At 42.5% G+C, this 13735-nt stretch overlaps 1 protein-coding gene across 1 annotated transcript in view; it reads right to left on the reverse strand.

The window, feature by feature from the left end:
• The window catches only part of LOC147705714 (sulfotransferase 1 family member D1-like), a 332723-nt gene that overhangs the window by 100511 nt on the left and 218477 nt on the right, over positions 1 to 13735 (reverse strand). The window contains exon 6 of the mRNA XM_086928974.1: positions 10768 to 10865. Within this exon, the coding sequence (XP_086785100.1) occupies positions 10768 to 10865 (98 nt within the window). The remainder of the gene's footprint in view (positions 1 to 10767; positions 10866 to 13735) is intronic.

Genomic DNA, 13735 nt, shown 5'->3' on the forward strand with positions numbered 1-13735 from the left:
CAGGCAACAGTGTCCGCAGCCAGTCTTCCACATGTTGGGCTGGGCGGTCCCCTTCCCATTTTTCCGGGACCCCTACGAGCCTGACGTTGTTGCGTCTCGCCCTCCCTTCCGCATCTTCGGCCCTATCTTCCAGGAACTCTACTCTGTTCAGTAGGTCCTGCACGTGTCTGTCCGTTTGGGTGACTTTGGGCTCGATCTCCTTCACCGCGCCTTCCAGGACCTTGGTTCGGTCTGACAACTTCCTGTGGTCGTCTCGCAAGAGGGTCAGGTCCACCGCCACGCCGTCTATCTTGGACTCCAGGGAGGTCCTGGTCTGTTGTAGCGATTGTTCCATTCGCTCGACGGCCGCCAGCACGCTGTCCAGTCTCGTGGCCAATTGTTCGGCAGCCATTTTGTCGAGCTGCTTGTTCGCTTTTCCTTTCTGCTGGGCTCCACCAGTCCTGGTGCGGGTCCTCGCCCCCCCTGACATGTGTGAGGGCGCTCTCTTAGCAAAGTTATTGTCTCCGCCACTCAGTTAGCACCTCTGTTTGGTACCTCTGGGGTCACCTCCCGCCTGGGTTGGAGGTCTGTGTGTCCGGGGTTCCCCCCCGGTCGTGGCCGGTGCCCCCGCAGGGGGGGGAGGGGGGTCCGGTGGTTCCCCTCCTCTCTGTGGCCGTGCAGCCCCCAGCGTAGTGGGCGTCCCAGGGGTCCTAGTATCTCGCGTGTGGCGGATCTCTCCTTCCTGGCCCGCTATCCCCCTGCGCGTGTGGCCGTGCGGAGGGGGGGGTCGGGGGGGGGGGGGGGGGGGTAGTCCGCAAGTGCCTCCTCAGGTGCCCTCACTGCGGGAGGGGGGGGAGGGGGCACGGTCGCTGCGTCACCAGCCGATTATTGCAGGCCTGGCCGGGGGCACCGGTCCGTGTTGGCGAGTAGTAGCTGGTCCCTCCGCCCCGGCCCCTCCGACTCCGCCAGGTGTTGTGTGGCGCCCCAGGGGTCGCCCGACTCACCCCCTCCTCGCCAGGTCGATTCTCGCCCCTCGGGCGCCTCAGGCGCGCCGGCGGTCTCCTCGCTGGGTTTACGGCGTCCTTTCGTCAGGGCGGTAGCTACAGGCTGCGTCTCCGCCGAGTCCTTTGCGATCGCTTTCCGGGCGGCGGCCCTCGGGGAGTGTGGGTCGGGCGCGGTGGCGGTTTGTAGGCGGCCTCTCCGTCCCGGTCACTCCGTGGTTGCCTGTGTGCCCGTGGCTCCCCGGACAGCGCCTGATGTTGCGCAGCGTCCCAGGGGCCGCCCGACTCTCCCCCTCCTCACCGGGCAGGTCGCGCTCCCGGGCTGCCTCACAGGGGCTGCGACGCTGATGCCGGGCCGTCGTGGTTCGCTGGTCGCATCGGAGGTGGCGAGGCTGGCCTCCGCTGTACCCCCGGTGGTCACTCTCGGTGCAGCGTCGGTCCGCCAGCGGCCCTCAGGGAGTGTGGGCCGGGGCCTACACGCCGGGCCCAATCCTCGGTCTCTCGTGGTGTCCCTGCCGGCCGGGAGGTCCCCAGGCCCGCAGGAGGGTTGCAGGACAGGCCGGGGTCTGGCCCGATGGAGCCCTGGGCTAAAAGTCAGCCAGGCTGCCGAGATGACCTCCGCGGGTGTCCGCCTGCAGTTTCCGGCGGTTTCCGTGTACTTTAGCGGATAATAGGCTCGGGGAAGGGGAGCTTTTCACGGAGCTCTACCCGAGCACGTCCTCCGCCATTGCGTGCTTAGCCACGCCCCCCTTCTGGCTATGAGAGTAATAACACCTTTCTTCTTATTATCTGCTGGTAATCAGAAAATATGGGAAATCCCGTTGTGTTTGATAAAACTAACATCATCCTCTGAGAGTATTTCATTTCACTTTTTAAAGGAAGACTCTTGAATGCCCGTAAATAATAAAGGGTTGTGTCTGCTAATAGTTTTACAAAAAAGGCACCTTCTTAGTCCCTGGCCTCAAATTAAAGACTAGATTTTATTCCGACCTTGGACCTGAAGAGGCCTTAAATTGATGAGGTCGAAATGCATTGACTTTTATCCGCAAATGAGTTGAACAAATAAAATCTAGCTTGATCATTTTAGAACATTTGTGTGGGGTACTGAAGCATTAGGAGTGAGCATAAACCACATGTGTGTATGTTCACTGCTGAAGGGTTGGTGCATGCATCTGCAAGTTATCTGGAATGTCAATGCAGACACAGAATTATGTTTATTGGACCTAAAAAGAAAAATGTGGTAGCAGATCTCTTGTCCAGGTTGGTGATACAAATGGTGGAGTGTGAACATAATGAATGGGAAGGCTGTCAGATTGCCTTCATGTGTGATGGAAGTTGACAGGCTATTAAGAATATGGAATGGAATGATGGATACTTACTTTACAAATTATTGTGTGAAGTGAAGAAGTCCCTTAAATTGGGTTGGCAAAAGTGTTTTGGGAGTTCCGGAGTGAACTCTCTGTAGAAAATTAGTACATATTCTGGAATGGAAGAGAGGTACCACCCAGTAATTTTTCGGGCACTCGCTATGTAAGAAATGCACATGGGTCATCTTGGAATTGTGAAGATGAAGCAGTTCGTAGAGAATCTTTATTGATGTTGCAATCGAACAATTGGGAGAATATATGAAGTGTGCCAGTTCTGACATGTCTCTAATGACATTGAAACCTCCCAATTCCGGAGGAGCCAGAAGAGTGTATTGGTATAGACTTTATGTGTCCATCTGGAGTGGAATGGAACTTTTGTGGGTTGTTATGGATTTATTTTCCAGGAGGCATTTAATGAATGCAGTAGAAAAGGCAGATTCTAATGCTGTGCTGGAATTTTTTAAGGAAATATTCTTGGGAGAAATTGTGCCTATTAGGTTATAAACTGGCAATAGAATACAGTGTTTGTCTGGAAGGGCTGAAATGTTTTGGAGAGTTATGGTGTGATGCATTGTACTAAGTCATTCAACAATCCTAACACAAATGGTATGGTGGAAAGATTTAATAGCTTGTTAAAGGGAATTATTCAGTTGTCAGAAAGGAATGGTTCAAGCTGGGAGGTGCAAGTGTGTAAAACTGTGTGGTCATACAGGTCAACTGTGTGCAATTCTAAAGATGTTACTCCTTTTGAGTTGATAAGGGGTCATTTTCCCAGGTATAAATGCAATCGCAGTTGGTTGTTCAAGAAGGGTCAACAAAGTGAGTGGTCACTGGAAAGGGTAAAGGAAAGGCTGTGTAAGGTATGTGCCACACGCAAAGAATATTTTGATAAGAAGAGGAGGTACATGGTACCAGTTGTTTAGAGTGGACAGATGGTGATGGTAAAGAAACCCAGTAATTTACCAAAGAGTGACAGCAAATTTTATGAACCTATGAAGGTGATCATGGTCACGAGGAATTCTGTACAATTTGAGGATGGCCGGTGTTGGCATGACTCATGTAAATGTGTGTAGGAAGATAGGATGTATGTCCTAGAGTGCTGGTGCAACTCGAAGTCTTTCTTGGGATGTTAATGGTGATGCTGAGAGTGATGTGGTTGCGGAAAATGATGCAGCTGTGGAGGTTCCAGATCCTCCAAATTGCAATGAAGCTGGGAATAATGCATTTGCTGAGAGTGATGTGGTTGTGAGTGATTCAGATGGTGAAGGTGGAGATGACGTTTCATGTGGTGGAAGAGGAAATAATGTTACAGGTAGTGAAAGTGGAGATTCGGAAATGCCGGAACATACCATAAGGAAAAGGCTGGATGGTGTGGAATTTGCTGTATCATCCAAGGGCAGATCTATTAAGCCACCAAAGTGGTTATCTGACTATGAGTGTGATAAGTAGAATATTGTGAGCAGTATTGTTATATTAGTTCTTGCAGACTCTTGTTGTATAATTTTTCTCACCATGTATATGTAAAAGCTACATAATTATAGGTGTTTGGAATGTTATTTGTTTTCTTGAACATGTTTGATTTTGTAATGTTGTTTTATAAGGTAAAAGATGTGTTGAGTTAGTGATTACGATGTAAGGAGGTAAGGTCATGTATGATGTTTTGTGAAGGTTCTGGAAGGATAAATAATAATCATGGGTGGAAAGTTGGGGACACTTAGAACTGGGAAGTGGTTGAACAGAATGTCTCCATGAATGTATGAGTCATGACTGCCCAATAAAGTCAAAGAGGTCAGCCTGCTTGGTGTCCCCTATACAACACAAACTCATTCACACTGAACATTCAGTGACCTCTGAAACGACTGACAGATTCAAATCAAATCAAATCAAATCAAAAATAACTTTATTCGGTTTTACAGAGGAAAACCATAAAAGTTCATAGAAATACATTTTTATACATTGGTTCAATTTAAAAAGACTGTTAAAAAATCGTGAATTTAGAATACAGTTTATGAAATCATAGAAAAAGATAAACTTTTACTGCCATCCCTTGTGGTCTCTTCATTCATTTGATTATCAGAGATTAGACCTATGGCATATGCAGAATTTCAGGAAACATGCAGTTGCTTTTGCTATCAATTCATTTTCCAGATATTGTAACGCCAGGTAAGCTGGACGACATTGGCGTAGGCCCCAATATTTAAATATGGGCAATAGCCATTGTCTACGGGGTGCCTCAAAGAATTTACAAAATAAGACTGTATGTATCGTTGACTGCTGTGATTGGGAGTCACAAGGGCACAACAACAGTTTTGATGACCAATCATTCTGTGTGGGAAAACAGACCATTAAGTGGAACATGTTGAACCTGAAGCGTGTCAAAAGTAGTTTTTCAAATTGGGTCATATTGTACATCAAATAAGGTTCGACAGATGATACTGTTTGAACTAATAGACTTTGTTGTACAGAGGGTTTATGGATTTCTTTTAACAGACGTATTTGTTGCAAATGTAATAGACATGCTTTCCTCAGTTCTAGTTTGGGAATACTGTTTAGAGATGATGGATCTGTAAAATAATGACTGTATCCCATGTCTTTTAAAAAGGCTTTTACGTAGGCTGTCCATTTCATCCGCCCATAGTGCTCAAGCTTCTGTATATCTTGGATAATGAGTCTGGTTAGATGGCATTGTTCAGTGACCCAAATTCTGCGCCAGAGCATTATAGGTTGAGTTCTTATAATGTCCTCTAGATGGTCTATGCCCAGCTCTTCGTGGCAGGCGTATGTAGAAGAATTTTTTGGTAGCCCCAATAGGGATCTTAAAAAGGCGTTTTCTATTTTTTTGTAAGTCAGTCACGTTTGCATATCCCCATATCCCTGCCCCATAGATGGCTGACACATTTTGCCTTGTAGATTTTTAACGTTTCTAGAGGTGGCTTATGACCCAATTTTTGAACAAATGATCTCAAGGCCGTTGTTGCTTTTAAAAATGATAGTTTCCTTGCAGAAATTGCCGCTTTCCACTTGAATTTGTCGTCAATGACGATTCCCAGATATTGGTAGGTGGATGTTCTTTCCAAAGCTTCTACTTTCACAAATAGTCTTTTAGGTTTCATGCTTTTCCTCCCTGCATGCATAGTAAAAGTTTTCTTAACATTTAAAAGCAAGTTCAGACTTAACATAAATTCCCAGTATCTATCCAGCTCTCACTGCAGTTCCACTGTTGTTCTAGCCAGAATGACCGCGTCGTCGGCATATAGCAAAGCGGGTATATGCCGACGACCGACCGAGGGGAGGTCTCTGCTTCCCTCAAGCATTGCTGACTCGAGGCCATTTGTGTAGAGGGTGAATAGAAAAGGGGCCAGAACGCATCCCTGTCTGACCCCCTTTTCCACACCGAAGCTGTCTGTCAGTTGGCCCTTTATCCCGAAACGCACTCTGCCTGTTGTTCCGGTATAGAGTTCTCGTAGGAAGTCTACAATAGGAGGATCCACACCCATTTTCAGCAGAATCATCAGGATCATCCACAGCCTTGAGTGTATAACACAATTGAAGGCTGCGGATAGATCTACATACACCATGTGAAAGACACTCCCCTTGGCCTCTAAGTACTTTCCTGCCAATAGGGTCAGGTTTAACGCTTGATCCACAGTGCCTAGACCCTCGCGGAAACCATATTGTATATCTGTTATGGCGGTATTAGTAACAGCCCACTCCTGGAGTCTCTCGAGAATGATCCGACCAGCGACCTTCCCAAGAGAGTCCAGGAGAGAGATAGGCCTATAACAAGTTGGTGAGTTTCGGTCTCCCTTTTTAAAGATCAGGACGAGTACAGAGGTCTTCCATGATTTTATCAGGCCTTCTTCTAGTGATGCGTTTAATACGTTTGTCAGGAGCGGGGACCAGAGTTCTTCCTCGTATTTATAAATATCAACGGGAACCCCGTCAGGCCCCGGGGCCTTGCCTATTTTTGAGGATCTTAATGCTTTCTGTACCTCGTCATGCGTAAACTGCAGGTTTAACGGATAGGTAACTTGATTCAGCAAGTCCATTGTTTCCGTATTATATGATCGTCCTAAACCAAAAACATTTGAATAATGGTTTACCCATTCAGTGTTAGTGATAGCAACGTCAATAGAGGGTATATCCTCCTTTCCTGTGAGGTATGGTGACCTTACTATTTTCCAGAACTCAACGCTATCTTTGAGTTCTGAGCTTTTCTTTAGACGCTCCCATAGCTCGGTTTTTATCTCTTGTTTTCTGTTTTTAATTGCTAAGGCATATTCTCTCCTTAGAGCGGTAATTTTCGCCCTGTCTCTATCTTTCCTGCCCAGTGCTTTTTTTAGTTTTATGTGTGCTTTAGTACAAGCTGAATTAAACCAGCCTTTCTTTTCACAGTTAATCTGTTTACAAGATCTAGTTAGTGCCTTTTGTATCTTTTCTGTAATAGTATTGAAACTAGCTATTATGTTGGAACTTTCTGCCTCATAGTCTAGACAAAGTGATATCTCATTTTTACATGCTGTAACTACTCCTGAGGTGATCGCTTTTTTTATCAACATTTACCCATTTTAGGGTGTAACCGTTAAGAGACCCCATCTCTAGGTTTTGTTGATGTAGTAGAGAAAATGTATCAAAATCTTTTTGTTTTTTTTGTTCTCTTAAGATGATTACAATCGGGAAGTGGTCACTTAAAGGGTTTTTGACTACTTCAAATAATTCTATATTTGGGCCTTTATGTGCTGAGATCATAATGTAGTCTATCAGACTCGTTAGTCCCCTACCATTAAAGGTTGATGTAAAAGGTACTTGGGAGGTTTTTAGTTCGTTTGCAAAGCCCAGTTCTAGTTCAGTTATAGCCTCGTTCATTTTTTCGCCTTCATGTGAGTGAGTAAAGTGAGTGATCATATTACCATCATCTTCCTCTATCCCACATTTGTCTGTGTTATTATTCTCACATAAGTGGATATTGAAGTCACCACCCCAAAGTATGGTGCATGTTTTGTTAATGAATTTCTCTTTTAAGTCTTGTAAAGTAAGAGAAATCTCTTGAAGGAGATTAGTCAGATCGTCTAGTTTCTTGTTATTATAGAAGTTTACAATATTATATAACGTCTGTTTAGTTGTCTTTAGAATAACTATTTGGTAATTCTCATGTAGTTTAACGGGAACTATCTCTTCATGATGTAAAGTATTGGCTATATAGATAGTTAAACCGCCACTGTTTCTTCCAGATGAAGATTTTTTTGCTGAAGAAAGGAAAGTCTTGTATCCCATTATATGTAATGGGTCAATAGCCCAAGTTTCCTGAAGACAGATAATACTGCTCGCAGTCACTTGGTTTAAAAAGTTAGGGTTTGTTACTTTAGCCAGCAAACCTGCTATGTTCCAGAAGGTTATATGTATTGAGGAAGTACTTCTGTTATGGCTGGGAGAAGTTATCTTAATTATTGAGTTTCCCTGAAGTTGAGGACTAATTTTTGTTTGTGCTAAGTTAGTTTCATCGTTTGGTCCTACTTGATTTTGGGTAATTAGGGTATTCTCTACTGTTGAGTTATGAATGTCTATTCCCTGAGTATTGAGGGCACTACCTAACATCTGGCCTTCTGGGTTTGATGTATAGTTCTCTAGTCCTACAAAATAATTATTTTCTTGTCAATCATTGAAGTCAAGAGTGGAAAGTGCAGCAAACCTATTTTGTGTTGGAATACTATAGAGATTGCCAGGTGCGGCGGCGACTTGTTGCCAACGAGGGTCCCTATATTCTTTGTTTGGCATTGTAGACAGATAAGGATGAGGTGCGAAATGAGAATGGACCTGTGGTTGATGTCTTTGCATATGGATGTTCGGATATGTAAATTTGGGATACTGCTGTAAAAAGGGGGAGTTGTTTACAAACATTGGATGGTGATCGAAAAAAGGGGTGGCTGGATTGGATTCCATTGTTGGTACGTCAGTAATCAGATGCCTATAGAAGTACCCCAGCGGGAGTAGGGTAGTGTTAAATTCCCAAACCGAGGGTGGAGGGGCTCTAGCCAGAGTTTTCTCGGCCCATTGTGGATTTTTGAAGCTTATAGATACACAATCACCTTCACATTTTTTCTTTAAAGGGCCTATCCATCCTACTCTCTGTACATTGTTTATTTCTCCTGTGCATTCTATCGGATAGTTACAGTTTGCTATCAACCAATGCAGGATCTTGTTTTTCAAAGATGAGTAAGTTTCCTCTTGATCATGCCTAAGCCTAGGCACATTAACCAGAATCAATACGTAAGCACCACATTCGGGAGGAAGATTGATTCTTGAAGGGATCTGCCTTGAATTATATGGTGGGTCATGTATTAGCCGGGGTTTTTGGGAGTTTGTGGTAGTAGAGGTTGAATGGTTGTGTCTTTTTTTTTGTTCCTGAGATGATATTGTCGACTTTCCTGGAGTAATAGTTACCGCCTGAGTGTTAGTGGTTGTAGGTAGAGTTGGGCCATTTCCTGTAGTAGGGTTGTTTGTAGACTTATCTTTGCTTACTAGAGTAAGTGAATTTGGTTGTGGTTTTGTTGTGCTGGCTACAGATGATGTAACTTTTTCTGTCTGTTTTGTAGTGGTGGTTTTACTGGTATTAGCTTTTCCTGCTGTATTAGTAGGTACAGTGTCTCTAGTAAGAGTCTTTTTGTTAACAACAATGAGTTCCTCAAGTTTCTTTTCAATTCGAGTCAGTCTAGATTCGATTGGTGAAATGAAGATCGCCAGGAGGTGGCCAAAACTTTCTATTAATTGGTCATCTTTTATTTGTTTTACTGATGCATCAAGGTTATTTATATACTCCTGGACCTTTTCCTGCATTGCTTCGGTTGAAGGGTCGGGTTGTTTTGTTATTCCATTAGCTGTGGGGTACTTGATTGTGGTTTTTCTAGATGGAGCTTTAGATTTTTTACGTAATTTTGCAGCAGGAGGGATACTTATTATTGGTTGTTGAGTCTGTTTAAGAATAGCGCCCTCTTCAGTGGGTCTTAATAGTATAGGGCTATTCACTTCTGTGTTTTCCGGAGAGAGATTTATGTTTAGATCTGGTGTCTTTTCAAGATCATTACTCGTGTCAGAATCACAGTCAATCAGTGGGTCTGTAGCCGATAGGTTGATTTCATTAGGAATGGTATGAATATCAGGCCGTATTTCTTGCAAGCAGCCTGGTTGTAGTTCATGTTGTTTAACAGGAGTTTTTGCCAACAAAATTTCGCCAAGGGAGGAACGTTTAGTTGTTAATAGTTCATATGAGGCCCTACGCTTGGCAGCTTCTAAGTCTTGTGAGACTCTTCTTTCGAGGAGAGAGATGCTTAAGTCAATAGCGTCATGAGTTCTCGTGATGAAATTGTCAATGGGGCCAATGATGGATGCACTGTTTGCTGCAGCAGTTTTACTTCTACTTCCCCTGGTAGACATTGCAGTGTGATTGTAGCCGGGGTGCAATAGCAAGCACTGGTTGGGGAAGTCAGAGGTCTCCCGGTAAGTGTAATGCGGCGGAGTTCTATGTCGTGAAAGGTATTTAGGCTTTGTGTACTAAGTAGCAGGGGAAATCTTTAGACACATACAGGTGATAATAAAAGTTTACCTGAGGTACCGTTGGGCAAAGATGTTAAGGGGGTGTACCCAACCCGACCTCTTCGTCCTCGGAGGGCCTCAGAGGGCCCGCCCTTAGCCCGGGCTTCGCCTCGCGCTTCTCCCCGTGCGCGTCCCGCGTTGCATGTGAAGCTGTTCAATTTAAGGGGAGGTTCGTGCACGGGGGCGTTGCCGCCGGGGGAAGAGGCACCAGCTGGAAGATGCTAAGGCTTCTGGTCCTCGCAGTCCCCCGGTGCAGGCAGCCAATGGTAATGGGGTCAAGCGCTCGCTGGGAGCTAGTAGGCAATCCGTCGACCACGGAAGAGCTCCCACCAGCGGCGCGACCTCCCAGGTAGCTGGTCGCAACAGGGCAAAATTACGATGGAAAGCGCCCTTAGTTCGGCAACAGAGATCCTTTGTGTGCAATAACCAGAGTCAGGTATGTGAGCGGCACCCGCAGAGCGGGTGTCGCGAAAAGTAAATAGGCAGCAGGTAGGGGGCGTTGCCGCCGGGGGAAGAGGCACCAGCTGGAAGATGCTAAGGCTTCTGGTCCTCGCAGTCCCCCGGTGCAGGCAGCCAATGGTAATGGGGTCAAGCGCTCGCTGGGAGCTAGTAGGCAATCCGTCGACCACGGAAGAGCTCCCACCAGCGGCGCGACCTCCCAGGTAGCTGGTCGCAGCAGGGCAAAATTACGATGGAAAGCGCCCTTAGTTCGGCAACAGATCCTTTGTGTGCAATAACCAGAGTCAGGTATGTGAGCGGCACCCCATTTGACAGATTCAAATAAACACAAAAAAAGTATGGTTTATTAACAGCAAATCATGCAGTCTTACCTCTAGCATATCCTCATAGAATAGGAAGAGGAGATTGGAATATGTCTGTGCCTTCTCCCACCAGTCCTTCACATGGCTGTACCAAGAACCATACCTGACTGAAAGAGGAATGGGAGAGTAGGAGATGAAGAAAGCTGAAAAGTTGAGGGGAAGAGAGAAATGAAGAGAACATGTGGAAGGGTATCATTCATAAGCGGGGAGGAGCGAGATAAGATAGACAGGTGTGAGGGAATAGAATAAGTCAGGAAAGTAATTAATCTATGGAGAGGCTTCTGACGCACGCAGAAAAAAAGTTGATGGAAAATCCTTGCATATAATCTAAACCAAAGGCAGTCACTCATTGTTGCATTCCAACACGTTTGTTTTTCGACCAGTATAATGATTGGAGAAAATATAATTTTAGAACAATAGGCAGACAGAAATATCAGAAATTAAATAAAGTGACACAAATATCGTGATGCTGAAATATTGTTGAAAACAATATCATTTTTATGAAGTTTCTGGTTAAAATATAGCTTTACATTTTTTTAAGTGTTTTAGTTGATATATTAATATTTATGTGTGACTTGTTTAAATTTTTTTTATTGTTTATAAAATATAGCTCCCAATCGTAAGACATTCTGAATTTTTTATACATTTTCTAAAAGTAATTTATAGTGTCATAGTGGGTTGCTTGGTTTAGACGGAGATAGGGTAGCACGTTAATTAAGTAATAAATAATTAAGAATTATTTGATCAATTTTATCTAATCGTATGATTGATATTTATTATGTAATTTAGGCAATATTGATGTAATTTCATTATATTTAATTTGTGGGCTGTTAGGTTTGTAGGGGTATAGTGTAGGAGGTTAATTAAGTAATGATTAAAATATTGTTGATTAATTATTTAATTGATCTTTAATTATGAAATTATGCAATATTTAATTGAATTTTAAATATGTAAATTGTGGAATGATTTAATTTCATTTTATTTTAGGGATGCTAGGTTTGTAGGGGTATAGGGTGGGAAGTTAATTAGGTAATAATTCATTAACAATTAATTACCAATTGTTAATTAGTTATATAATGTATTTTAAATATGTAAGTTATGGAATAGTTATTTAATTAGCTGTATAATAGGTGCAGACTGCTAGATTTGATTGGGTACAGGGAGGGAGATGAGAAGATGATTGATTGATAGTTGAATAACAAGCATTTATTAATTAATCATTACTTTTTTATTGAATGCTAATTATGTAAATTGATTCATTATTTTAGTTGTTTAAGTAAATATATATTTCATGCTAATTCATATATTTTTTTACAAAAGTTTTAATATATTTTCAACATCCTCTAATGAACTCATATATGCAATGTGTTTGAAGTGAAGTATTTTCCCCACTCTTCTACTCTCGCTTAGACTGCAGTAGGAATAGTCAAAGTAACCTCTTTGCAATTCAACAATGTCCTACTGTTGAGCTGTTTCGAGTGGGAATAGTACATTTTTCTTCTACAAAGTACAATTCTTTCCCTACTTGTGTGCTGTTTGGAGTGGGAATAGTACATGTCACCCCTCTGAAATCCAATGTTTTTCCTAATGTTACAGAGACTAGAGTGGGAATAGTAAATTTCACCCCTCTGAAATCCAATGCTTTCACCACTGTTGCGTAGAGTGAAGTGGAAATAGTCAATTTTACCCATCCAAATCTTTCCCTACTTTTGCGCTGTTTGCAGTGGGAATAGTAAATTTTACCTCTCTGCAATCCAACGCTTTACTGACTGTTGCATTATTTTGAGTGGAAATAGTAAATTTAAACCCTCCAAAGGCCAACACGTTCCCTACTGTTGTGTAGACTATGTGGAAAAACTAAATTATACCCCTCTGAAGTCCAACTTTTTCCCTACTGTTGCTTAGGCTGGGGTGGGAATAGTAAAATTAACACCTCTGAAGTCCAACGTTTTTCCTACTGTTGCATTGCATGTAGTAGGAATAGTAAATCTAATTCCTCCGAAGTCCATCACTTTCCCTATCATTGTGGTGACTGGAGTAGGAATAATGAATCTAATACCTATGAAATCCAACAATTTTCCTACTTGCATGAACTAGATTGGGAATAGTATATTTTATATTCTTAGACTTCAATAGTTTTCATAATTTTAGTTAACTCAACTTTATAGCATTAATTGTTTTATTTTTGTGTATTTAATATTATTTGTTTTTATTTTAAAATGTATTTGATGTTTATAGTATTTTTTTATCCTGTATTTTTGATTTTCCAATTTGCAATCTATTCATTGTCTACATTAATATATTTTTTCTTATTCAATTGTTATCATTTGTTATGGTTTTATTGTGTATGTATGATATATACATGTATATATATATATATGTGGTGTGTGCGTATATTACCTACTGGCGGTCGCCAGTAGGTAGTTATAGTTAGGACCTATGTACATTATGAGCAAAAGAAGTACACAACTCTTCAAATTCTTTATCGATCACAATTAGACAGTGTTGCTTCACGATTCACAATGCAGTTCAGTTCATAAACTTTATTTCGATTAAAAAATCACAAAAGTTGATACATGACAAAAGAGTGGTGAAAATACAATAAAACAATCAATAAAATGAATAAATAACCGTCAATTCACTTATTGTGCAAATTCATGCCGAGTATATACACTAAACTCATTAAAATATTAATAAAACAGAGAGGAAGCCAAATAAGTGGAGCATTTACAGCATTTTATTCTCCAACACAGCAAAACAGAAATACCATCAAACTATGTGCAAAAGCTCAGGCAAGACTTTTAAAGTGCATTGTGCAGAGTACGATTACATGGAATTACTTTTCACAAGGTATCCAGTTTTAGATGGTTATTGTGGTAACCAGTCGTTAGGTATTGAAATTAAAATTTGAGCGAATAACCTGTAGTATCCTGCTTTTCCCCTTTAAATATCTAGTTCTTGCATGCATGCATTTCCT

Source organism: Lissotriton vulgaris, chromosome 7, assembly GCF_964263255.1.
Source record: "Lissotriton vulgaris chromosome 7, aLisVul1.2, whole genome shotgun sequence".
NCBI lineage: Eukaryota > Metazoa > Chordata > Amphibia > Caudata > Salamandridae > Lissotriton > Lissotriton vulgaris.